Source organism: Rhinopithecus roxellana, chromosome 14 (genome assembly GCF_007565055.1).
Source record: "Rhinopithecus roxellana isolate Shanxi Qingling chromosome 14, ASM756505v1, whole genome shotgun sequence".
Taxonomy (NCBI): domain Eukaryota; kingdom Metazoa; phylum Chordata; class Mammalia; order Primates; family Cercopithecidae; genus Rhinopithecus; species Rhinopithecus roxellana.
In genome coordinates, this window is record NC_044562.1 from 45054593 (window position 1) to 45080085 (window position 25493).

A 25493-nucleotide genomic window follows, 5' to 3' on the forward strand; every position below is an offset into this window, starting at 1 on the left:
TTGCTCTTCATTCTTCATAGGAGCTCTATTTGTCACTTTGCCACTCTCTTATTCAAAATCCACATTTAAAGTATGACTTAAGACTTTTGTACATGTAAATGTGCCATCCCCTTATCTTTTCTCTAACATAGCAGTCTGGTAGTCTAACACAATACATAATAATTACGGGTGTATATTTGTTTAAATATTGGCTCTGCCACTCACTAGCTTTGTGATCATGATTGACTCCAAGCCTCTACCAGGATGATTGTTAGGACTACCTGGAAAATTTTTATCAGGCACTTAGCATAACTCTTAGAACACTATTAATAGCTGCCATTAATATTTCTACTGGGTTATTCTTCCTTAAGATTCACTCCAACATGCCTTAAATAGAGTTTAGAATTTTTTAAATAAAATTTGTTTATCTCTCCAAAACTTTTAGTTCATTCAATGTCTAGACCATATACCTGTGTTATTTTCCTAGGGCTGCTTGAAAACAAAGTACCACAAACTGGGTGGCTTTTGACAACAGAAATGAGTGTCTGAGTCTCTGTGTCTCTTCCCCTCTTCCCTCCTTATAAGGACACTAGTCATATTGGGTTAAGGGCCCATCATATTCCAGGATGACCTCAACTTAACTAATTAGGTCATCTTCAGTGACCTTATTTTCAAATAATGTCACATTCTGAAGTACAGAGGATTAGCAATTCAGTGTATCTTTTAGCGGGACACAATTTAACCCAAAGTACCCAGTAGGTATTTCTTCCTCCATTCATTTATGAGACTCTGAAATTATCTTTAAAAATTTTTAGGCCTGAAACGGTGGCTCACACCTATATTCCCAGCACTCTGGGAGGCCGAGGTGGGTGGATCACTTGAGGTCAGCAGTTCGAGACCAACCTGACCAACGGGTGAAATCTTGTCTCTACTGAAAATACAAAATTAGCTGTGCATGATGGCACATGCCTTTAGTCCCAGCTACTCGGGAGGCTGAAGTAGGAGAATCACTTGAACCTGGGAGGCAGAGGTTGCGGTGAGTCAAGATCACGGCATTGCACTCCAGCCTGGGCAACAAGAGCAAAACTCTGTTTCAAAAAAAAAAAAAAAAATTAAATACTTTATCCCACACAAACTTCATCAAACCCTTCATATTTTCTACCTAGTGTCTCCTGGCTTTACCTCTCTCTTTTCGTAACTACTGTTTCTCCTAACTCCAGTATAACATTTTCCACTAGTGGCCTTTGGTCTCATTTATTTCTGATTTTTCTTTAACTATGTAGTAACATTAATATTCCTGAAAGCTTCTTATATATTCTTTTATTTATTACCTTTATTCATTTATTCAGCAAGCATTTATTGGATGTTTTCCATGTATCAGGCACTGTAATACACTCATGATATAGAGAGAAATTAAACGTTTTTCGTTCTCAAGAAATGTACAGCCCAGTAGAGTTTACATGCAAACAAACCAATAAGTGTAATAGAATGTTGCAGTTATTTGCCAGGTGTATGGCTAAGGTGAGATGAGGGCAAGAGAAGAGAATGACCAAATTCCATGTGGGCATGGTGTTAAAACTTTCCTAGTGGAAGAGGTATCGCTTGTACGAAGTATTCTCATCACCTCCTTTTTTCGATAAATTAAACCATCCCCTCCTGATGCTATGTATATAATGTTTTCCCCCCTCTGTGTTCCTGTTTTAGGTGGTTCCCTGCCTTTTTTCCAGGCAGAGTTTTCCTTACTCCCACCATCTCAAATACCTTCCATTTTTCAAGGCCTGGTTAAGAACTCACTTCTACTCACCCCTCCTCGATAATTTCAGCTTATAGTGATATCATCTTTTCAGATTTCTTATTTGTAATTCTCATACCTAGTATCTTATATAAACTATTTGCTGCTGCGACTAATTGTGGTCATTGAAGAAACAACTGGATAAAAGATACTTTACATTTTGAATGTTCTTAGTAAATATTTGTTTAAAATGTGATTTTATAAACTTTCCTCTAAGCTCCTCTGGAGTATCTTGTGTGTCTTTAACTTTTGTGTCTTTCTTCCATGGGATAGAGTCAGGCATACAGTAAGTAGACTCAATAAATACTTAAGTAATCTATGAAAATGAGTATAAGTGGATGTGCTAAGTATAAATAAAATAAACTTTTAGTATGGGTATTTAATATCTTACTTCACAGTGTTTTCTAAATTACAAAAGTCAACTTCTTTCAAACTAGACATTATACTATTTTTTTTTGGCTTCCTAAAATGTCAAAACACAATAATCCAAAATTCTGTATCTACAATTGAAGAAAGACTATGGAATTGGACCTAGAAAAATGCTTGTATAGTTTGTCCCAGTGTGGCTAGAGTTAGTTAGTCATCGGCAACAAATGGTTCCTGCCATGTTGCTGTGCACTACTGTCTTGGATTCTGGACTGCTGGCCCGCACCACCACAAGAGCCCCACCCCTCCTCCAAGGCACCCTCCTGTGGACACACCAGTTGGTTTAGAAACAAGAGTGCTGTTGTTTTACCCTCAGGCAAAGGAAGAGATGGTAAAGAAGTTAAAATCAGAGTCACGGTTGAGAGGGAGTACCTGGTCTCCTTCAGATCCATCCTGGTCACTTGGTAGAGAGAAGGAATCTATTGCCAATTACCAGCAAGGAGCCAGGGGTAACAATATTATACACCTTGGAAATGAATTTTTGGAAGAAACTGCTTTGGATTTTAATTTTCTCACTTAAAAAAAAGCAACCCCCAAAACAATAAATTAAAGAAAGGAATTAAGGAAGTTAAAGAACTCAAATCCTAGAACTCTTTTGACTTCTCTGACCTCCGGCCTAGATGATATGCCCTTCCTACGTGTTCCCACAACAACCAAGGTTTGCCTATAAATTTATGTTTAAAGAATTGTTCTAATAATCTGTTACTGCACTGGTTCTCTCAGTAGTCTGTAAACTCCTTAAAGGTAGGGAGGAATTCATTACTTTAACTGTATTCCCAGTGCTTGGCAAAATAACAGATAAATATTTGTTGAATAAATAAACATATTATCAAAATTCATATATTATGTTATTTTGATGTTTGCTTCAAGAATAAATGTATTTATTTTATGATTTGAACACATTCTTAATGCCAAAGGTGTTGGAAGACTAAAACATGAAGAGAGAACTGAAACTCACACAAGGGATCTCAGAACTGTGGCCTTAGCCATTATTATGGCTGGTATATTCTGAGGGATCATTGAATGATTTGCATTTATGGCTTTCCACTTTCTCTCTGCTATGTATCCAGACTGTCTTGCTGTCTAATGGTTTAAAATATATTTCATTATCAAATAGGACACCAAAGGAGAGTCAATAGGTGATATACTCATAAGAGAATGTAATGTTATTCTGTATTCTGTTCACCCTTGCTAATTTGAAGTTTGCTTTTATAAAGAGAATTTTATATTTCCATAATGATTGAAGGTTGTTTTTGTTTTGGATTCTAGGAAATCCTCAGGTTGATATTCCCCAGATTTAGTTGTAATTAATGAAAATAAACAGCATTAGACAAAAATCTCTCAAAACACAGAGGAAGATTTCCAAGCTAAGGACCAATAATTCAAAAGACCCCAGGATACATATAGGTTAGAGAAATGAGAAAATAGAATGAGTTTATGAAGTTTCAGTGTGTATGTAATTTTTCCAGAATGCACTAGTGAAATACACATATGGGCAAAATTATTCTACAAAAAATTCATTATCTTTTACAACTTCTGTATATTTTGGTTGTTTTTGGCAAAGAAGTTGAACTCAAAATGTCTCATTCTCTGATCCAAAGCTTGCTTTTGTACTAAACAAGTATTTAATAAAATTATTATTAATTTGCTAGATAAATAACTGTCGATTAAATGGATTAACTAATGACGTTATTCCTTTTTCCAGATTGACAAATTTAGGATGAGATTTCGACCACACTTTAAAGCAAACTTATTTATGACATCTTTAAATATTTCTTTTCCCCAAAAGTAATTGCTCCTATTTTATCTTTTTCTATATGTTAACAAGTAGAAAAATTGAGGCAAACTTTTCATTTATTGATTTAGTAATAATCAGTTGACTAGTGAACAATATAATCTTTTGTCCAAACTAAATTTTATACTCCTTAGTTTCTCCTCTGATCTCAGCATGTGCTAATGACTGTATTAGCAAGAAATAAGTGTTCTGTAGTTACTTGGAATTAGCAAATTATCGAAAGATTTTAGAGACTTCAAATCTTTCCACGGGTATTTAAAGAAAATTACAAGAGTATTATTTTCCTTTATAGATATTTTATTCATAGTCATCATGTTTAAAGAAATTAAAATGTGAATTATACAATAATGATAAAATTCAGAATTTAAAAAATGGAATGAATAACATTAAGTAATAATCTAAAACTTTTGAAATTCCAATAAAGTTTGCCCATGTTTACTTGTTAAGGAAAATAGCAACTTCTCCTTAGAAGCACATGGATTTTTAGGTGAAAAATCTTGGATTCATTCTTTATATTTTTCCTAATAGGATAAAGAAGTATCTTCAGGTTAATTCTGTTGTTTTCTAAAGAAACTTGTAAAACCTCCTTCTTGATGTAGTAAAGTTATATAGAAAGAAGATGATTGTCTCCTCCTCCTTCCTCTACCCCTCTCCCTCATTCCTCTCTTCATCCTCCTTGTCTGTTTGCTTTTCTTGTCTTTTGTTCTCCCTATAAGTAGAGAAATTACCCAATGATGAGCTTTGCTGTGCATCTAAAAAGTTATTGATATAACTTTCCAGTAAAGGCAACAACTTCTCTTTCTCATACCAAGTATGACTATGGCATTTGGCTGGTATTGAGATTCAGAGCATATTGAGTTTGATCTTAAACATGCAGTAAATAAATTGGCTTCCATACAATTATTCACATTATAAGGGATAAACTAAATATGAAGATTAAGAGATGAATTTAGGTTCTGAAATAATAATTACAATTTTATTTAAAGATTCTATTACATGTTCTGGAAGTGACTTGGAAAGGAATGCCAGAAAGAAGAGTAAAATCTAATTTTAGTTTTGTTGTTCAGCAAAATCACTTATTTTTTAATAGCTACAAAATAGATGTAAATTAAATCTATGTAAAGCAGAACAAAACTGAATACTAATTCAAGTCACTAGATATTTCCAGGAGGGTAAAATGAGAAATTGGCCTTTGGGATGACAGCACTAGTCTCCCTTCACCCCATGCCTCCAGAACTCAGCTCCAGAGGGAATAATGCAGGAAGAGGCATCCCTTTAAATTCCTCTTAGAAATTTTCTTCAAAATATTTTAGAATCCTTGGTAGTGAAATGAATGGGATCAAAGAGCCATTGAGAACTGTGGAATGTTTGGTGGATTGTAAAAGAAATTTCAACTTGCTCAAGGCAAGAGCAGAGAATAAAGAATGAATTGGAAGAAATAAGCTGACTACAATGTCTGGATTTTCTCTAGAGGCCCTAAATATTCTTCTGTATCAGGGAAAATTGAAAAAGAAGGCAAAATGCAGCTGCAAAGACATAATAAAATACAGAGTTAAATTGATTCTAAAATGTTTTGTGTAAAATATTTAATTTTATACTCATTGAGTATACAATAATGGATATTCTCTTAAAACACAATAATTATTTTTGGTTACAAAAATGAGTAAAAATATATGCTCTTCTTAGGATATAATGTCTGGAATAAATGATAATACATCATATTCCTATAATTAATGGTATTTTAAAGCCTTGTAGGTTTGGCCCACATTTAAATAAGCAGCTAAAATGGGGCTTCTCTAAAAATCAGGTAATAGCCCAGGGTTGAAGCATATCATTTTGTATTCAATGTGGCATAGATCTCTTACTTGGTATTCTTACAATTGACTTTAGATATAAAAGTCCCTTTTTATATAAAAAAGAATATTACAAAATGACTTTACCATATAAAGCTTCTTAAGCAAACAACTAATATTCAACAAATTAATTCGACAAATACTTGTTGAACATTTACTGTGATCCTGACACTATTCTAGGATATCAGGATATATCAACAAAGGAAGCAAAATAAATTATATCTGTTCTCACAGCGCTATAATCCTATCATGGGGTGACAAACAATAAACATAATAAATTCAATATATAGTAGGCTTGAAAGTGATAACTACTACATTAAAAGAAAAAAAAGAATAAGAATTGGTGAATTGAGAGTGTTATGGTTGTATGTGTGTGTAGTCATGTGCAATTTTTTTGGTAAAGTGTCCAGAGTAGTTAACATTTGAGCTAAGACTGGAAGGAGATGAAGGGAATCTGAAATGTGGATATTATATATTACTGAATATTTACTTCTCCTTTGAAAGAGAAATAGCTAAGCAGATTTTTGGTTCTCCTGTTTATCTCAAGCAATATTAGGCTAGGAGAGATTAAGTAGACATCATTCAGAACAATTACAAATTTTTCATGTATTTAGGTAGGCAGACACATTTGGCATAGCTCTGTACCAAACATTCACTGAGGATTAATATTTAAGATTAGAACTAAGGTTGGCTATAAAAATTACAGCTGAAATTTCTAGTGTATAGATTATAGAGTTGGCTCAATTCTCTTTGTGGTGTTTTGCAACTAGTTAGTAGTTTGAGGTATGTATTTGGGGAAAAAAAATCTATGTCAAATGCATTAGCAGACTGAAATCTGCTCTTCCAGACAGAATTGTAGATGAGCATTGCATGTGCAGTATGTGTAGTTTTAGTTTCACATTTTGGCCACAGTCATTTAGATTTCCCAATGATACATGGAAAAAAACTTAAGTAGTACCTAATATGAGAGTTTTTCCTTTCTATTTTTTCCATTTTAAGTAAAGTAAAAACAGCAGTGTTGCTAGTTAACTGAAAAACTTTGCTGATGAGATTGGAAAGCATTTAATGGTTGCACTGAAGAAACCAACCAACTTCACAGTTTATCTAATTTTTAAAATTCATATGCTCACTGAAATGCTTTGAAATGAATGCTTTCTATGAGTTGTCTCCTTTTTAATTTTTCAGATTTCAAGGAAAATTTTCACAATTGTCATTATATTGCTTCAGAATATAAAACATGATTGTCCTTAGTGGAACAGAAATTTAGCTCAGCTCAAATAATTATTGAATGCCTACTCTTGTTCAGTTGGTACAAGGAAAAAGGAGCAGGGCACAGAAAAAATAATAATTTGGATAACTATCGTAAAACCAGATTTAAGCTTGCGGGGCTCACTAGAAAGTAAAAGTCCTTGTAGTGAATTGAAGAACAGAAGATGTAAAACCCCATAGGCCTGCCCCATACATACTTATCCTCCCACCATCCCATAGATCTTGAGGCTGAGACAGAATAAATTGTCAAAGTATGGAATAGATCCCCCTCAGTTATCCCTGGTGGCTTCATATGTATCTAACTTTTAAAATTTGGAAATTTTTAAGGAAAACAAAATGAGGAATGTGGAATTTTGGGCATCTCCTCTGCAGGGTCTAAAGAAGGAATTGAATGCTGTCCCTCTTCGTCTTTCCCTTCTAATGATAAACAGTGCCCTAGAGCAGAAGGAAGGGAAGGATTTCCTTGGTAGGTTCTCTGGAACCCCATCCAGCAGCCCACACTCTGCTGTGCATTACTAAAGGCAGCATCTGCGGCATCCAGACGGACACGTGGGCTGCATTACTACCTCCTCCTTTGTCCCACAAGGCATTCTTTCTCCACTTCATGAGGCCACCGGCTGACAGTGTCATGATTATAGTCTCTCAAAGACCTCTACAGTCAGAGAAACTTTAAATAATGGTAGCCCAGATCTTCACAATCCCAAAAGGGTCCTAAATCAGCTGGGTCAGGAAGGCTGAAGGGTTGCTATAGCTTGCTGAAGGTTGTTCTAAAATATGAACTTTTGTGACTGACACAGTCTCCTTCCTTTCTGGTCACACAGAGGCCTGAATGTCAGGGACACACCTGGTAAAAACCACCAAGTGACCATTCCCTTTCATTCAAAAAAAGGGTCCTAAGTGCACATCCTCTCTGGAAAGATTAGGGAAGGAGGAAAGAGAGCTAAAAGTGCTTATCTTTATAATAGGCATATCAATGTACTAGTTCCTTACTTTCCTCATTCACATCTGCATTCATCCACGCTACACACACATTTATCAAAGACGGATTGTATGACATTAAATGTGAACGTTGCTGAGGTAAACACAGTTCTGGCTGTCAAGGAACTCACAGTCTCACAGCTCACAGGGAAAAATGATCAGCGCAAACATTTGTCTGAATAAGAGATTTAAAATTTTTGTAAAACGTGTGTGTTGTATATTATTTCTGCATGGAAGAATTTTAGTTAATGACTAGAGAATATCTAACATAATTGTAGGGACTTTTATTTCATATATTTTTCAAAACCTTTAAGTAGACTCCAATACTTTAATATGCAAATACAATCGTCTCTCTTGGCCAGTTCAAGGTTTCAATATGGTCATTTCTATGCAGGCATTTTTTTTTCCACAAGTATAATTTATGAAAAAATGTGGATGCAGGGCATAACATATAGTTGGCAAGCTGCAATTGTGATAATTTAGTTTCTAATTGTTATAATAAGATAGTGGATTTGGTCTGCCATCTAGTGATTAAGAACTGAATTCTTACAACTAAATTTAAAAGCACTTAAGATTTCTGAGAAGAGAAATCTATGAGGATATATGAGAAACATTGAGAAATTGAGTTGACTTCAAATAAAATGTGATCAGGTAAAATACATCTTTTCTCTGTAATACATCAGTGTCAGAAGTTTTGTGGGAATGACTTCACAATGGATTCAATTTATTGGAACAGTTGGTGAGGGTAAAAGAATCTTGTAGCTTGGAAGATACAAATTTTGGAAATTAAAACACCATGAAAATTAAAAAATAGTGATGATATTATCAGATTTCTACCAGTCCTAATCAATTTTAGGAAAGTTAAACATAAACAGCAGAAAATACAAGTAATGCAAAATGATAGTTTTGGGGTTCATTTTTAGATTATATAAAAATATTTGTTTATCCAACTTTTAAATTTAAATTTTATTTTTATTTTAAGTTCCAGGGGCCGGGCGCGGTGGCTCAAGCCTGTAATCCCAGCACTTTGGGAGGCCGAGGCGGGTGGATCACGAGGTCAGGAGATCGAGACCCTCCTGGCTAACACGGTGAAACCCCGTCTCTACTAAAAATACAAAAAACTAGCCGGGCGCGGTGGCGGGCGCCTGTAGTCCCCGCTACTCGGAGGCTGAGGCGGGAGAATGGCGTGAACCCGGGAGGCGGAGCTTGCAGTGACAGTGAGCCGAGATCGCGCCACTGCACTCCAGCCTGGGCGACAGAGCGAGACTCCGTCTCAAAAAAAAAAAAAAAAAAAAAATTCCAGGGTACATGGCAGGATGTGCAGGTTTGTTAACGTAGGTAAACGTGTGCCATTGTGGTTTGCTGCACCTATCAACCCATCACCTAAGTATTAAGCCCAGCATGCATTAGCTATTTTTTCTAATTTTTACTAATGCTCTCCCTTTCTCAACCCCACCCCACCCCCTAACCGGCCCCAGTATACAGGTATTTTAAGAAACATTTATTTATTTTTATTTTTTTTTAGTCCTGGGCCTTGAATCTAAGCTTTGGATGTCAGCTTGGGTTAATTTTGTGATTTGGATAGGGAAACCAGGAGGACAGAATTGAATTTCTCAGAATGTCATTTGAAAATGTTTGTTATTTTATACTGTACTGTCATTTATAAAATAATTCTATTATGACAACTTTACTGCAATTTTTTTCAACAAATTGGCTGCAATTTTGCTTTCTTTTTGACTTTTCTTTTCGTTTAAGTAAGTGTGTAGAAAACAGAAGGGACAACTTAATCATATGGTGTACAACTACCATGTAGATCCGTGAAAACTGCAAGACACCCTGTATTTTCTACCCACTGTTTCTTTGTACATGTCTTTCATTCAGACATGAACAATGAGAGTTCACTGAGTTTTTGAGCCCTCTCTGATGTGCATGGATTCTTTTTGAGTGAAGAGGAGACAAGGTTTAACAGTGAATGTGGTTTTTCATCTCCTTACTATTTAAAAGCATTCCAACTAACTTTCCACATCATCTTAAATTTAATTATAAATTCTCAGGAGAAAGGAACCCATGATGACTCAGAGTATAAAACTAACCTTTAGCTTTGTCATTTAAAGAAAGTAATCCAGTGGCCTACTTCTTTGCCCCTTGAGTTGAAGTTATGTTGTCTTAAACTTTCAGAAAGAAACTGCTCTTCTAGGTGTTAACACAAGACGAAACAATGTGTCTTTTTGTTCCAACCCTAAAGGAGCCACAAAGAACAAGATAAGCTACTCCTTGAAGAGTCCCTCACATATTTTAATATTTAATTGACATTGTTACATGTCATCTGGTTTTTGTTTTTCATATTCTCTACTTCCAAATATCTAATTATTCCATCAGCAATATATATCCTCATATATAATGTCTATCCAATAATAACATATATTGTTATAATAATTCATTTTATAAATCTTCAGGGGATAGCTTATCCTGTTCTCTGGCTCCTTCAAGATTTGTACAATAAACATATTATATAATTATAATTATATAATAAGTTAATTATATTCATTTATTATATAACAAATATAGCACTCCACAATGTTATATATATAAAACATATATATAGTTATATGTGTAACATATATAATATATATAATACTCCACAATAATATATATTTTGAGGACAGAAAGGAACACATATGCTTCCTTCTTTTCTTTTTGTGAGTCAGGGTCTCACTCTGTTGCTCAAGCTGGAGTGCAGCAGCATAGCATGGCCATAGCTCACTGCAGCCTAGAACTCCTGAGCTAAAATCATCTTCCCACCTCACCTTCAGAGTAGCTGGAGCTACAGGCACGTGCCACTATGCCTGGCTAACTTTTAAATTTTTGCAGAGAGAATGTCTCACTGTATTGCCCAGGCTGGTCTTGAACTCTTGGCCTCAAGCAATCCTCTCACCTTGGCCTCCCAACGTGCTGGGATTGTAGGTGTGAGCCACAACACCCAGCCACATATGCTTTCAATATTTTGCACAATTAGTACTAGACACTTATGCACTTAACTCCCAGCACCCCCACCCAAGAGTGTGTAATGAGAGAAACAAGCTAATTGAAGTAGTATCTCATTTTCAGGTAATAGCATTTAACATTTGTAAGTGGATATTTCCTTCTCAATCATAAAACTTAATGAGCAAAGTTACTCTTAAGTTATCTACTTAACGGAATTGTTCAGTGAACTACGGACATAAGCCCATTTTTATACAGGTTGTGTCTCTGGAAATGTTCATCATGGAATTACACTGTGTTAAAGTGATATTTCATGTAAAAGTCACACTTTTTATTTGATGAATATATTTCTCATTTTTTCAAAATAATCTTCCAGAAAAGCATATTAAAACATAATTTCTATTTTTCCCTTGGTTTTAAATGACTATAATAGCACTATGGACATGGAGCTAATACTGTTTTGTTGATTAGATATGTATTATGTGATATAAGTCTTTTAATGAAGATAAAACAGATTAGAAACTTAGTCTTCATCTTATAAAACAGCACACAAACCATTAGCATATAGTAGTGTTACTCTCTGAGAGCAATTTTCCATTTGCCAAATATCTGTGATGAAAGACTAAATATATAAAGCAAAGTATTCCACAGGACAGTGAGAAAAATGTTTTTATTCCAGCTTTTTAAAGGTATAATTGACAAATAAAAATGATATAAAGCAGATTTTTGGATTAACATCTGTATTGTAAACTAAAATAATTTTCATATGTAGCTTTGCATTATCATTTGAATATATTTATATGCCAAATGATAATATCTTTCATTACATTCTTACAACTACATTACAACTACATTAAAACATCTTTTTATGAAGCACAAAGTTCATGCTGTGCAATTAAACTAGTTTACCATAGTTTAGATTCATTCATTATATCCATCCAGTAGACAAGTATTTATTAAATGGCAGTTCTATGAAAGGTATAGCATCAAGCTTTAGAAATACAATGATGAGGCCAGGCACAGTGGTTCACGCCTGTAATCCCAGCACTTTGGGAGGCTGAGGCTGGCGGATCACTTGAGGTCAGGAGACCAGCCTGGCAAACATGGTGAAACCCTGTCTCCACTAAAAATACAAAAATTCGCTGGGCATGGTGCAGGCGCCAGTAATCCCAGCTACTTGGGAAGCTGAGGCAGGAGAATTGCTTGAACCCAGGAGGCAGAGGTTGCAATGAGCTGAGATCACGCCATTGGACTCCAGCCTGGGTGACAAGAACAAAACTCCATTTTGTTATTTCAAAGAAAAAAGAAAAGAAGAAAAGAAAAGAAATACAGTGATGAACAAGACACCTAGTCCTTACTTTCATGTAGTTTTTCTCTAGTGAGGGAGATAAAATAAACAATAATTAAAAATTAATACTCATTCTAATAAACTTCCTGAGGGCAGTGATTTTTGCCTATTTGTTCACATTTTAGTATCTCTTCAATTACCTAGCATATAATACACAATGAATGAATGAATAAATGAACGAATGGCCAAGTGAATGAGTTCTTTGAAAAGGTCTCTGAAAAATATCAATTGGGTAAAGGAAGTCTAATTTTTGCAGGGTAGTCAGAAAAGAATTTCATGGGGAGATGACATTGAAGTAATGATAGATAGCCATGTGGTCCTGGGATGAAGGAAGGAGAGGTAGTGCTAGGCAAAAGTGGTCAAGTTGTGTAAGAAATGAGAAAGAAGGTCTTTAGCCTTTATAATTATAGGAAGTTTTGAATTTAAGTAGTTGGGAAGTTCTTGATGTATTTAAGCAAGGATGATTTGATCCACATTATGTTTTAAAATTCTATAGTATTGTTATAAAATCACAAAGTTAATGATGTAATATATGTGTTTACTTATTAGTAATGTATAATAGAACTGCTCTTGTGCGATATATGTACACACACATATATATGTATTTTCCCAAGTTTTCTTAATTGTAATGTAAATGTAGAAAAGCACTAGGCAAATATATATTAACTTACTGTATTATTTTGGCTATGGTTTTCCTTAATTAATTTTGATGCAAACATAATTAACTCATTACCTGCGTAAGTTTTGACATTTCTGCCACAGTTGAGTAAACACCATTAATTTAGGATATCAAATGGAATTCTACTCCATGAAATGGGAGATGGTTATTCTTTTTTCCCTGTACATTTAAAAATAATTTTAATAAAAACATATACCTTTTTTCCTTTTTGCAGTTTTTTTCTATGGTACATGAAAACGTACTGTCTCCTGTTGTGGAATTTACTAAAGTTTCCAGTGAGTTGCAAGTCATAATAGGGTTCACCAAACATTCAAATTATATATTCTCCTTTGAATTATTCATTTTTTCCCCATTTTCGGGTGGTTCTCTTTTATTCCTCTTTACTGATATTCTCATTCATCATTCATACCTTCAAGAATAAAATCTTGAAGGAAGCATTATCTGGTTAAAAAATATACTTCCATTGTATCACTTTTATTTCTTCCCCTATCATGCAAGGATACATTATCATCATTTCATGGTGAATTACATATTATTTTGTTACAAAATGAAATCAGTTCATTTGTGTTTGGCTCCTTGGAAGGTTACTTCTTAGTCCAGAATTTTTTAGAATCCACAAGATGGCTCACCTTTTAAAATATTTTCCCAATTCCATAATTTCAGATTACTAACCTCTTCTTTCTTTTCTTCTTATTTTAGAAGGATATGGTGAAGAAATAGCCTGCACTCAGAATGGCCAGATGTACTTAAACAGGGACATTTGGAAACCTGCCCCTTGCCAGATCTGTGTCTGTGACAATGGAGCCATTCTCTGTGACAAGATAGAGTGCCAGGATGTGCTGGACTGTGCCGACCCTGTAACGCCCCCTGGGGAATGCTGTCCTGTCTGTTCACAAACACCTGGAGGTGGCAATACAAATTTTGGTAAGAATGTTTAGGGCCAACTCATAATTGATCCAGTTACTCACCTTTATAGTCGCAGTGTTTTTCACTTTCAGCGTTCAGCAACCCAAGAGAATAATTAAGCAGCTTTTTCGGGGGCTTTTGGGGTTAATGATTAATGATTTTGCTCACTCACTTTATCTAAAGTTAGATAGAAGCAGACAGTAATTTCCTGTCTTCTTAAATATCTGAAGTATTTGGGGCTGAATTTTGAGTGGTTATGTCTAATCTGAGAATTTCTTGAATCACTTAAGATGGTCATTTGTTACCATATGCATGATGAGTGCCTCCAAGTTATTTTTCAGTTTCCCTTTAAGTCCATTAATGCCTAAGAGAAGATCTAGAAAACACATTTATCCTCAATGATGCCAACTTTGTCCTAGTGAATGGAATACTTATTCCTAATGTAATTTAGTGCCACAGCACCCTGTATTACATTGACTCTTCTATTTTTTTTTTCTTTTTGAGACGGAGTCTCGCTCTGTAGCCCAGGCTGGAGTACAGTGGCGCGATCTGGGCTCACTGCCAGCTCAGCCTCCCGGGTTCACACCATTCTCCTGCCTCAAGCTCCCTAGTAGCTGGGATTACAGGGGCCGCCACCACGCCCAGCTAATTTTCTGTATTTTTAGTAGAGACGGGGTTTCACAGTAGCTAGGATGGTCTCGATCTCCTGACCTCGTGATCCACCCGCCTCGGCCTCCCAGAGTGCTGGATCACAGGTGTGAGCCACCGCGCCCAGCCTACATTGGCTCTTAAATGCAGAATGCTTTTCATGTTGGCTAGGTAAAGAATGAAACAGATTTCCATGAGAAAAAATAATATAAAGTATAGCTTTTAAAACTTCTTTGAAGAAAAAGTTTCTGTGTTTAACAGATATTATGTATTTCAGTATGAGTACATATTTTAAAGATACATGTCAGGGAAACAAGTTTATATTTATAGGTTTCAATAAACTAAGTAAGAGCAATATTAAACCTTTAGGTTATTTGTGTTAGCAATCATGAGACTTCTAATTCATCATTGTCAAGACAATATCAAGGCTTTATTTTGTTTTTCAAAATTTCATTGCAAATAACAGCAAATACAATAAGGGTTTCAACAGTATGTACATGGAAATAGATAGCAACTTACCTCTTCTCTGCCTCTTGAACAGAAGCAATGTGCCTTGGATAAATACCTACACTCAATTTTCAGTAATGTAATAAGAAATATATAAAAGAAAGAATTAAAACCAAGACATATAAGAGCTACCCAAAGCAAATGCAATCATCAAAGAAGCCCAGGAATAAAGTAAAATTAAATCTGTGGGGATAAGTGAAGAGCAAATGGGAACAATGGTGGCAAATATCAGAAAACACACCAAAATGTACAGTCTCCTTCAAATGGTTGGTCTAGGAGCTGGCAATCACATTATACACAGATGCCATAAGGTAAAAAGTGGTTGAGTTCAGCTAAATTTATGAGATAAAGAACACACCATAAAATGCATTACTGTAGACCACGTGAAAATTCTGACCTATCATTTTACCGTGAACCAAAAAAAACTTAATAAAGTAATTCTCTTTAAGAAAGAAGGCTATAAAGCAGAAAAAAGTAATGGTCAGAAAAGAAATGGAAAATCAAGTCATCACAATAAAATGAAGATGAAATAGGAGGGATCACAAGGAGAGTTGATATTACACAAAATAAAGCAAGGGCCATGAGAATAGGAAAATAATGAATTACAATTTTTAAAGAGTTAAGAAATAATTGATGTGGAAGACAAGCAAGGGATAACCCTGAAGACAAGTACCCAAAGAAAAAAATAATACAATTGAGTGGAACAAATAACAACATAATACAATAAAAATTTTGTGAAGTAAAATAAAACTTTAATTTCAATATTTAAATGGCAACCACATGTCTGAAAAATTGATCCAAAAGAGTTAACAGAGACATATGTAACTTATTTAAAGTCATTAAACTTTAAAGATAAATAAATACTTCTTTAGAATTCCAAAGAATAAGAACAGATTATTTCTAAAGGGAGAAGTTATTAAGACTGGTCACAAATTTCTCCACAATATCCAGTGTCAGAAGATAGTGGATCAATATATACATATTTCTTAAGGAGAGAATATGGTTAATTAATGTTAAATATAAATCCATTCTCTCCTTCAAATATAAAAGCTATAGAAAAAATTTCTCTGGGGATATTGTTTCTATAAATTTCCCAGGGAAACTACCATCGGCTAAATGCAAGACAACCAAGAGTTAATTGAGGAAACTGTCAAAGAACTTATGTGAGCATTTATTATATTTAACTCTAGAAAAAGACTAAAACAAAAGTGTAAGTTAGGGTGACAGATGGGACTGTAAATATTATAGCTTCTGACAATGCAGAAATAATTATAAAATTTACATATAATGAAAGGGGGAGGCAAAAGAACGTATGAACTAGAGTGAGTTTGGGTGAAAGTCAGAAAATATCATTCAAACCTGATAAATCACATGAACAAAGTAGTGGCACATTTAACACTACAAAAGTAAATGCTAAAAAGAACATTTCCTTGTTAAAATTGAATGCTAGAAGAAAACCTGAGGGGCATGTAAGAAAAAAGAAATACTGTCAATTTTATCTTTGCTCATTTTAGTGGAACTAATAGAAACTGTCTAAACAACTATAGACCTATGAGTAATGTAAAAGAATGTTAACATAATTTAACAGAATATGGAATATAATTGATAGAACTTATATATAAATCTTTTTAAACATAAGAAGTTCTAATACACCAAAGATACTTCAAAACATAGTGAAACATTTTATTTTTAAAATTTTAATGAAAAATCATAGTTCTATGCTTATATAAATAAAAAAGAAAGAATAAAAGCATATTCATTTAGCATCTTTCTCAAAAAGTTAAAAAAATCAACAAAATAAACTGAAAGTAAGTAGAAGAAAAAATTGTAAAGGTAAAAACAGAAGTTGAAAAGTGAGAAAACTGAAATATAGTGGAAATAACATGTAAATCCAAAATATGGTCCTATAAAAACCCAACCAAAAGATCTAACCTAAAGCAAAAAATGATAAAGAAAAATTGCCTAATGAAAATAAAACAACATAAAAGAATTATTAAGAGGTCCCTTTATTCAATTGTATCTTTATAAATTTGAAAACCAATATGAAATGAATAATTTTCTAAGACAATGTAATTTACTAAGACTAGCCCTGGTAGAAAGAGAAAATCTTAGAACATGGATTTTCTTAGAAGAGACAGAAATTTGTAAAGCAGCTAGATTCCCAAAGCAGCGACTCCAGATGTTTTCACAGTTGTGTCAAACAGCTAAAAGGTCTTAAAAAGATGGTTTTAATGCTTTTAAAACCTCTTCTTGAACACTGAGACAGCAAACTTTCAAAGTTTTGCTATGAAGGAAGTATATTATTTACAGCAAAAGTAATAACAATGACACGCACAAAAAACTATGAACTGATCTTATAAATATTTTTTAAAATTCTAAATAAAATATTAAGTCTATTAGCATATTAAGAGAGTAATTAGTCATGAAAAAGTAGAGCTTATTCTACAAATGCAAAATAATTGAATATTAACAAAGCTATTATAAAAATAATTATCTTAACAGATCTATGAAGAGAAAGCATATTAATTCCTTTATAATTAAAGTAAAACTGTTTGACAATGATCAGTAAATACTTTTGATAAAGACAGTTACTAACTTGGTAATAAATGATAATAACACAATACAATATTTACACCTCAATTTAAAAGTTTCATTATGCTTAATACTAAAAGCATCCCTACTAAACACAAAGATAGAATGAGTATCTATTATCACCATTACCATTTAACAGTACTGAATGTGCCTGAATAAATAATTTGACATTAAAAAATGAAATCAGAGTTTTTGAAAATCTAAAAAGAGGAGCAAAAACTATCCACTTGCAGAAAATACAGTTGTATGCTTACAAACCTGTTAAATTGAGTAAAAAAAAAAAAAAAAAAAAAAAAAACTACAAAAAATAAAATAATTTGGTAAGACACGAGAGTGCAAAATAAACAAGCAGAAATTAATAGATTTACTATATATGAACAATTACATCATAGAAGAAATAATAGGAATAAAAATTCCTCATTTGTAATAGCAACAGATGCTTAAGGATACACAAAATGTATGAGATTTGACAAACGTTTTTAAATATTGCTAATTGAAACTAAGTCTTTAAAAAACTGAATGTCATATTATGTTCTTGGTTAGAAAGACTAAACATTACACTCACATAAATTATCCATAAGTTAATTAGTGACTTTAACATGATGCCAGTATAAACATAGCACACTTTCTTTGAGAATTCAACATATTGTAAATTAAAGTTTACATAGATTAAATAAGAAAGAATAATCAGGCAAATCCTTAAGAATAAGAGCAATTAAGGATGACTAGCCCTCCAAGATTTTTAAAAGGATTCATTAGTTTAAAAAATGTGATGTAGAAACCTGAATAAAATAAAATCTTGAAGTAGATCCAAATATACATGGTCAGATTGAATACAATAAGGATGGCATCTTCGCAGTGGAGAAAAGAAGAATTATTTCATAAACCTTGTTGGAATAGCTAGGCAATCATCTGGAAAAAAAATTAAGTTGAATAATAAAAATATATTCTGCACTAGCACAAATTCTAAATAAAGCAATGATTTAAATGAGAAAAATTAAATCATAATGATTTCAAAGATAACATAGGATAATTTCTTTATAGACTTTAAAAATATATGATTTTATTAATTCTGACTCAAAGCCCAGAAGCCATAAAAATGTACAAAAATAATAACATTTGTGTGACACAAAAAATGAGCAAAGTAGAAATGTTTGCAACTCAATTCACAAAGAATTAATATTCTTTACATATAAAGAAATGCTAGATATAAAAAAACCAATAAAAATACAGGAAAGGGAAGTTAGCTAATCATTCAAGCAAGGAAATACAAATGATTTTTCAATATATGACAAGACTGTCAAATTTTCTCATAATAAAATAAATGTGAATGAAAACTATACTGAGCTATCATGTTTTACGTATCAGATTGGCCAAAATTAAAATGTTTGATAGCATACTGGGTATCACTGTGTATTGCTTGTAGGGAAATGTGTCCAGATTTGTGGAGTGTAAAATGGTATAATTTCTATGAAGGGACATTGGTAGTATCTGTCAAGTTACCAATGCCTATACCTTTCAACTCTAAAAGGATATTGGGGAATTTATCTTACAAATATACTTGCATGTAGCATATATGTAACAATTACTCATTACAATATTTTTAATAGCCAGCATGACCTCCATTCTAGCTTACCCAGGAAAACCTCAAATTATATCAATTTTCTTGGTATAATAAACAATAGCTTTCCCTTTCATTCTTAAAATTGTCCTGGTTAGTTGATAAAGTACATTCCAGTGATAACAAAAGATTAGAAACTATCCAAATGTCCTTAATGGGTAAAGGTCAAGATTAATTAAATAGATTGTGTTAGATTAATATAGTGGAATCTTATAAAAAATTAAGAAAAACAATAAACTATATACTGATAAGCAAGATCTGTAAGATTTAACGATCTATGTGATATACAGACAAGTGAAGAACAGTATTGAAAAAGTAGAAAAATGAGTCTATAACAATTTTCTTAAATATGCCAAACTAAACTTGACAACAACATATAAGAAACCAATAGTAGTGGCCTCCTGTGGGGTTGGGGGTAAAGTGGAAATAGGGAAAATAGGACTGGATGGAATGAAATTTTTTCGTGTGTAATTGTATACTTTTAACACATTTTTGCTTTTGAACCATATGAATAAACAGCCTTACTCATAAAATTATAAAAAGCAAAAATAGAGAATATTGATGAAATAATTCATTATAGCTTTAATAGTTAATTTAATAATTTAATGAACTTTAAATGTCATATAAATTTTGTGAAGAATATTAATATCATGTTAGAATTTTCCAAAAAGATGCATTTTTTGCCTTTTATGGAAGTGTTGATTCAAAACCTTTTGAGTTCTGCTTACTGCTGAAGAGTGTAATCACTATCACCGTAATTCTGACTCCAGAAGAAATCTATTATTGAAAGTAAATATTTAGCAGATTCTCAATCATTGTTTCTTCATAAAATAACACATTTACTCTTTTCTTTTTACAGGTAGAGGAAGAAAGGTAAGTGCTACTTTGCATTGTTTCTTTTTCATAAGCAGAGTTATATCCAATACTATCCACACAGAACTGTGCTCTGAAACGTTTGAAAGCTTTTGAAAAGTACAAAGTACCATACAAATACATTGTGACAAGTATATGAGCACAGTTCAGCTACTGTGTTTCCAAAGGACAGATGCCTCTAACCATTCACTTTATGGTTAATTTCTGTTTGTATATCTGTTTCTGCCAGAAAGTTGTGACATCTTTAGGGATTGACAGTGTCTTACTAACCTTTTTATTCTTTGCATTTATGATTGCATAGTACATACTTTGCACATATTAGAAGTACAATACACATTTGATGGAAGAAAGAAAAGATAGGGGGAAGGTAAGGAGGAAGGAAGAAAGGGAGGAAGGAAGGAAGGAATGAAGAATGTCAATTTGACTTCAATGGGCCTGTAGCCCCTCTCTCATTGGTTGGGAAGTAAAGATCCAGAATTAATTGAACATTTTACCAAACAGGCATTTCTTCCCCTCCTTTTCCCTCTTTCACCTTCAGATAGCTTAAAATCTAATTCTGGACACAAGCTTTACCCTTGAAAACAGGGTAGTAGGCTGCATCCATGACTCAAGTATAGCTGGTCAGCTTGGTCACTTGCCATCAGTAAAGTAATCCTACGAAGTGAAGAGAGTTCTTTTTGCCCAAGAGTGCTCTCTGTTTTTTGGTTATCTTGAAAATAATGGCATTTGCTTCATTCCTATCCAAATGAGATGGGCACAGGGATCAAGGGAGTAGAAATGGTTACTGGTCCTCCCAATTTCCATAAATTTTCTTTACTTTTGCACACAGTGGAACTTTAATAAACAAATTTATCAGATAACGGACAAAGCTATTCTACACTTTCTTGATAAATGAGAGTGATGCTGTCAAGGGGAGATCTTGGCCAGTTTTACACATTTTGTTTCAGAAGGCAATTCATAAATTTGTCTCATTTGGAATAAATTAGATATGAATATATGTCAAAGGAGAAAGGCTGCAAATGCTGTCTCACATTTAATTTATTGTGAAAATGAAAATAAATTGAAACTTAGCAGACTGGTATAGGCCTTGAACAAAGTTGATAGATAGGTGAAAGATAGATGGATGGATGCATGGATGCATGGATAGACAGACAGATCGATCTATGAAACAACACAAAAACCTAACAATGAGTACTGCCATGAAATAATCAGTTTAATTCAGTTAGCAGTTACCCGACTTAGAGAGATAACTGGTAGACTGTGTCATTTGCTGCCTTTCTCCAAAGGCAGTGTGGGAGAGCTGGGTGAGGAATATACTCAAAGCAGCTGCCAATGTAGCAGACTGTAGTTGTGTGCCACTATCTTCATGACTCGTTTTCATTTGTCATCAGGTATCATCAGAAACGCAAGAGCAAAGCAATATTATAAAAATGCAATTTGTTCTTGGTTTATAGCCATATTGATATTTACTTACAACTCATTGATTGATTGATTGATTCATGTTAACTCCAACATAATTACTGAACCTTTTTTATATGGCTGTGAGGCAAATGGTGTAGATGATGCAAATGTGAGAAAAACACTATGACTGCTTCCATAGTAATGACATTCTACAAAGCATGTCCACATGGTATTAAATGATAAGTAATTGTAATGCACATCTGGATCTGAGTACATGAACTTTATGTTTCTCAGTGGATATGAAAATTAAATTTAGTAAAACTTTAGACAAACCATTATTCCATACAAATTAACTTTCAGAGCCTGTATTAATAAAAACAGTAGAAACAAATATTTACATTTGTGGCTTATATACAAAATAAGAAATCTATAGAATCATTAGGGAATTTATTATCAGAAACTTATAATTGAGCACTTAATCCCTTTTAAATATTGTGCAGCTTTTTGTATCAAAAAGCCTACAATTTAGGTAAGACAGGTATCAGAGAGTTCTATTTCCCTACATACAAAGTAAGTATAAAATGCATTTTGCTTGTAGGTCTCTTAGGATGGAAATTTCACAACTGTTCTTAGCAGACTATTCCATTTTTCTCATTCTGACTGAAATAATTTGTCCTCTCTTTTTATTTGTTCTTCTAGTCTTGCTTTAGAAGGAGCATTGTTTCAGCATCATAAAGTCCTTTGTTTATTGGACACAAATTTATGTACCCTTTCTAAACAATTCAAATTCTTTCAGCATTTTGAAAAATATCTTTTATTATAGCTCTTACATGGTAAATTTTTATTATTTTTGTATTTTTTAAAATATAAAGCTCTAGAAGTTAGTGGATGTGAACATGCAGAAATAAGCCTATTTTACTTTGAAACCCATATATGTTGATTCTTTCTTGTCCTAGGCTTTGTGTAGGTTGGCTGTTAGTCCCTAGTGTTTCTATCTTGAACTTACCCTATAGAACTGCCTCCTGCTTCTGGAGAGCCCTTTCCTTCTTTTGGATTCTCAATTTATTCCTGACTTCCAGAGTATTTACTGCTTCAACATTAGAATCAGCAAGTATGATTGAGTTATTATTAGGTCTGCCGTGAAGTCCATCATTTCACTTCACGGAGTTTTGTCAGGATAGTATTGGAAGGATACAAGATTGTGTCTTTAGTAGTACAATTTGGTGATATGGGTTAAAAATCTTAAAATGTCTTTAATCTACAAATTTAACTTCTAAAAACATATCATAAGGTATTAATAGAGATACCATGCACACATTTATGAACAAGGATATTCATTTTAATGTCATCCTTAAACTTAAAAATGAAAACATAATTTAACAGTAAGATAATGAGGCATTGATTAGATACTCAAAGTGCATGTAGATGGTGGAAAACTAAGAATGCCAGAACATTAACAGTGGTTATCTCCAGGGTGTAGAGTAGGATAGTTAGGGTTTTTTTTTTTTTTTTTTGTATATTTCTTCTATTTTCAAAATTTCCTACTATGAACAGATATTATTTTTATAATCAGATTAAGGAATAATATATATTAAAGGAGAAATAAAATAAACTAGAACTCATTCTTCTTTTTTTTCTACATTTTAGAGATAGTTGTTAAATGCGTATTCATCCTACACAATTGCCCAGTAAAAAGCATTATTTCATAATACATTAATGGAAAGTAATACATTTTAAGAATTCATTGAATGCTTCCGTATGCTATGCTCAGCATATAAAGTAGACTAAGACACAACCATGACTTTGAGGAGATCAAAATCTGTTGGAAGACAAATTTTGAAGTGAAGAATACAAATTAGTAAATGATTAAGTAGAAATATATAAAGCTACAATTCGTCCAATATTATTTAATCTATGTACCTGATATCACGCAATGAGGATTCAATTTCTGAGAAAAGTTGTAAGAATCAAAATAAATTCTATCTACATCTATTATATTTGTTACATCTATTATAAAAGCAATTATACTGACCTGACCCTATTTACTTACATGATAGTTTCTTATGTTGTTTTTGATTTTTTTAGTCAATTGATTTTTTTTCCTAGATTTTCTTCAGGTATTGAGAATTATCTGAGTGGAATTATTATTTTTTCTTTCTTTTTTACTAAAGATGAGCACATGTACTCATTTTTAATGCCCTTCCATGAGTACTAAAAAAGGGTGCTAGTAGTTCAGGAATGGCATCTGATTAGATCCTGAAAACTATATGTCATATAATAAAAGTGTGTAATTTGTATATATTAATTTATATTAATTTTGATGTATTACAATTTCTGACTCTTTTTGTATTTTCAGTCTTTCAGTAGTTTTTCCTCTGGTGCTTCGTCTTTACATCTTTTTGTTGCAACTATTTTGTGCTCTAGTCAACTCTTTGGATCTGATCTATGTAAAAACTGAAGCAAAATAGCTTTACATATTTCACACATTGGATTTTTTTAATGTCTTTCAGGTGAGCAGTAATATTTTAATGAATGATGTCTGACTAAATATCCTAAAAATTGTTAACTTTCTTTTTGCAGTTTTTTTGCATTTCTTACATAGAAATTCCCTGTGTTTACATGGCATATTCTAGGGTGGCATGTTTTTGCCCAGCAAGCCATTATATTGTGCTAATTGAACTTTTAAATTGTTTTTAATGTCATAGGGACAAAAGGGAGAACCAGGATTAGTGCCTGTTGTAAGTATATATATAATTATTGTTTCCTTGTACCTTAAATAAACTTAGCTTATAGTATAATTGTATATTATTGCTTATATACATACTCTCAAAAATAAATTAGTTATTTTAAAAACAAGTTTTTAGTATAACACAAGCAAACCAGAACAGATTAGTTACTTAATACAATATTTGATATTCTGTGTTCCTGACTTTTATACTCCCATGACTAAAGGTAGAAAGTCAGTGTTTTAAAAAGTTAAATATATTACATGTGGATATACACTGATAGTTAATATTAGTACTAATTAGGATAGTAGTTTATTGTTCCACACTTCTGGAAATATGTCATGCCCTGATCCTGATCAAAATTCCATGTTGCATAAGAATTCCTAAGACTTCTTTAAACTTGTTAATGGATCAAGAAGTATATTACTAAACAGGATTAAAACTCTTCAGCTATCCTCCTAGGTTTCATTATTTTTTTATTTTTTTGAAACAGAGTCTTGCTCTGTCACCTTCAGCTATCCTCCTAGGTTTCATTATTTTTTTTATTTTTATTTTTTTGAAACAGAGTCTCGCTCTGTCACCCAGGCTGGAGTGCAGTGGCACAACCTCAGCTCACTACAACCTCCACCTCCCAGTTTCAAGTGATTCTTGTGCCTCAGCCTCCTGAGTAGCTGGGACTACAGGCGAGAGCCACCATGCCTGGCTAAATTTTGTATTTTTAGTAAAGACGGGGTTTCACCAATTTGGCCGGGCTGGTCTTCAACTCCTGACCTCAAGTGATCCACCCACCTTAGCCTCATTCTCCTGGGTTTTAAAGGCATTATCATCAGTCTGTCAAGACAAAAAGAATATCCATGTTGATTTATTTAGCAGTGTTTATATTCTTTATTTGCCTTTAATTGGCTTGTGTGTGTGTTTTTTTACAAAGATTACCTAAAAATTAAATAATTCATATTGTTTAATTTCACTTTAAAAAGCATTTATGTGTGCTTACTATGTTTTAGGTGTTAAGTGCTTTACAAATACAAATATTTATTATTTATCTTCATAACTCTATGAGGGAGGTAATTACGTAATCATCACTACCATTTTACATTTAAGTTTCCACTTAAGGTTCT

At 33.1% G+C, this 25493-nt stretch overlaps 1 protein-coding gene across 1 annotated transcript in view; it reads left to right on the top strand.

The window, feature by feature from the left end:
- COL5A2 (collagen type V alpha 2 chain) overlaps positions 1–25493 on the top strand; it is a 159982-nt gene that overhangs the window by 60221 nt on the left and 74268 nt on the right. The window contains exons 2-4 of the mRNA XM_010370285.2: positions 13801–14025; positions 20235–20248; positions 24355–24387. Coding sequence (XP_010368587.1) covers positions 13801–14025; positions 20235–20248; positions 24355–24387 — 272 coding nt within the window. The remainder of the gene's footprint in view (positions 1–13800; positions 14026–20234; positions 20249–24354; positions 24388–25493) is intronic.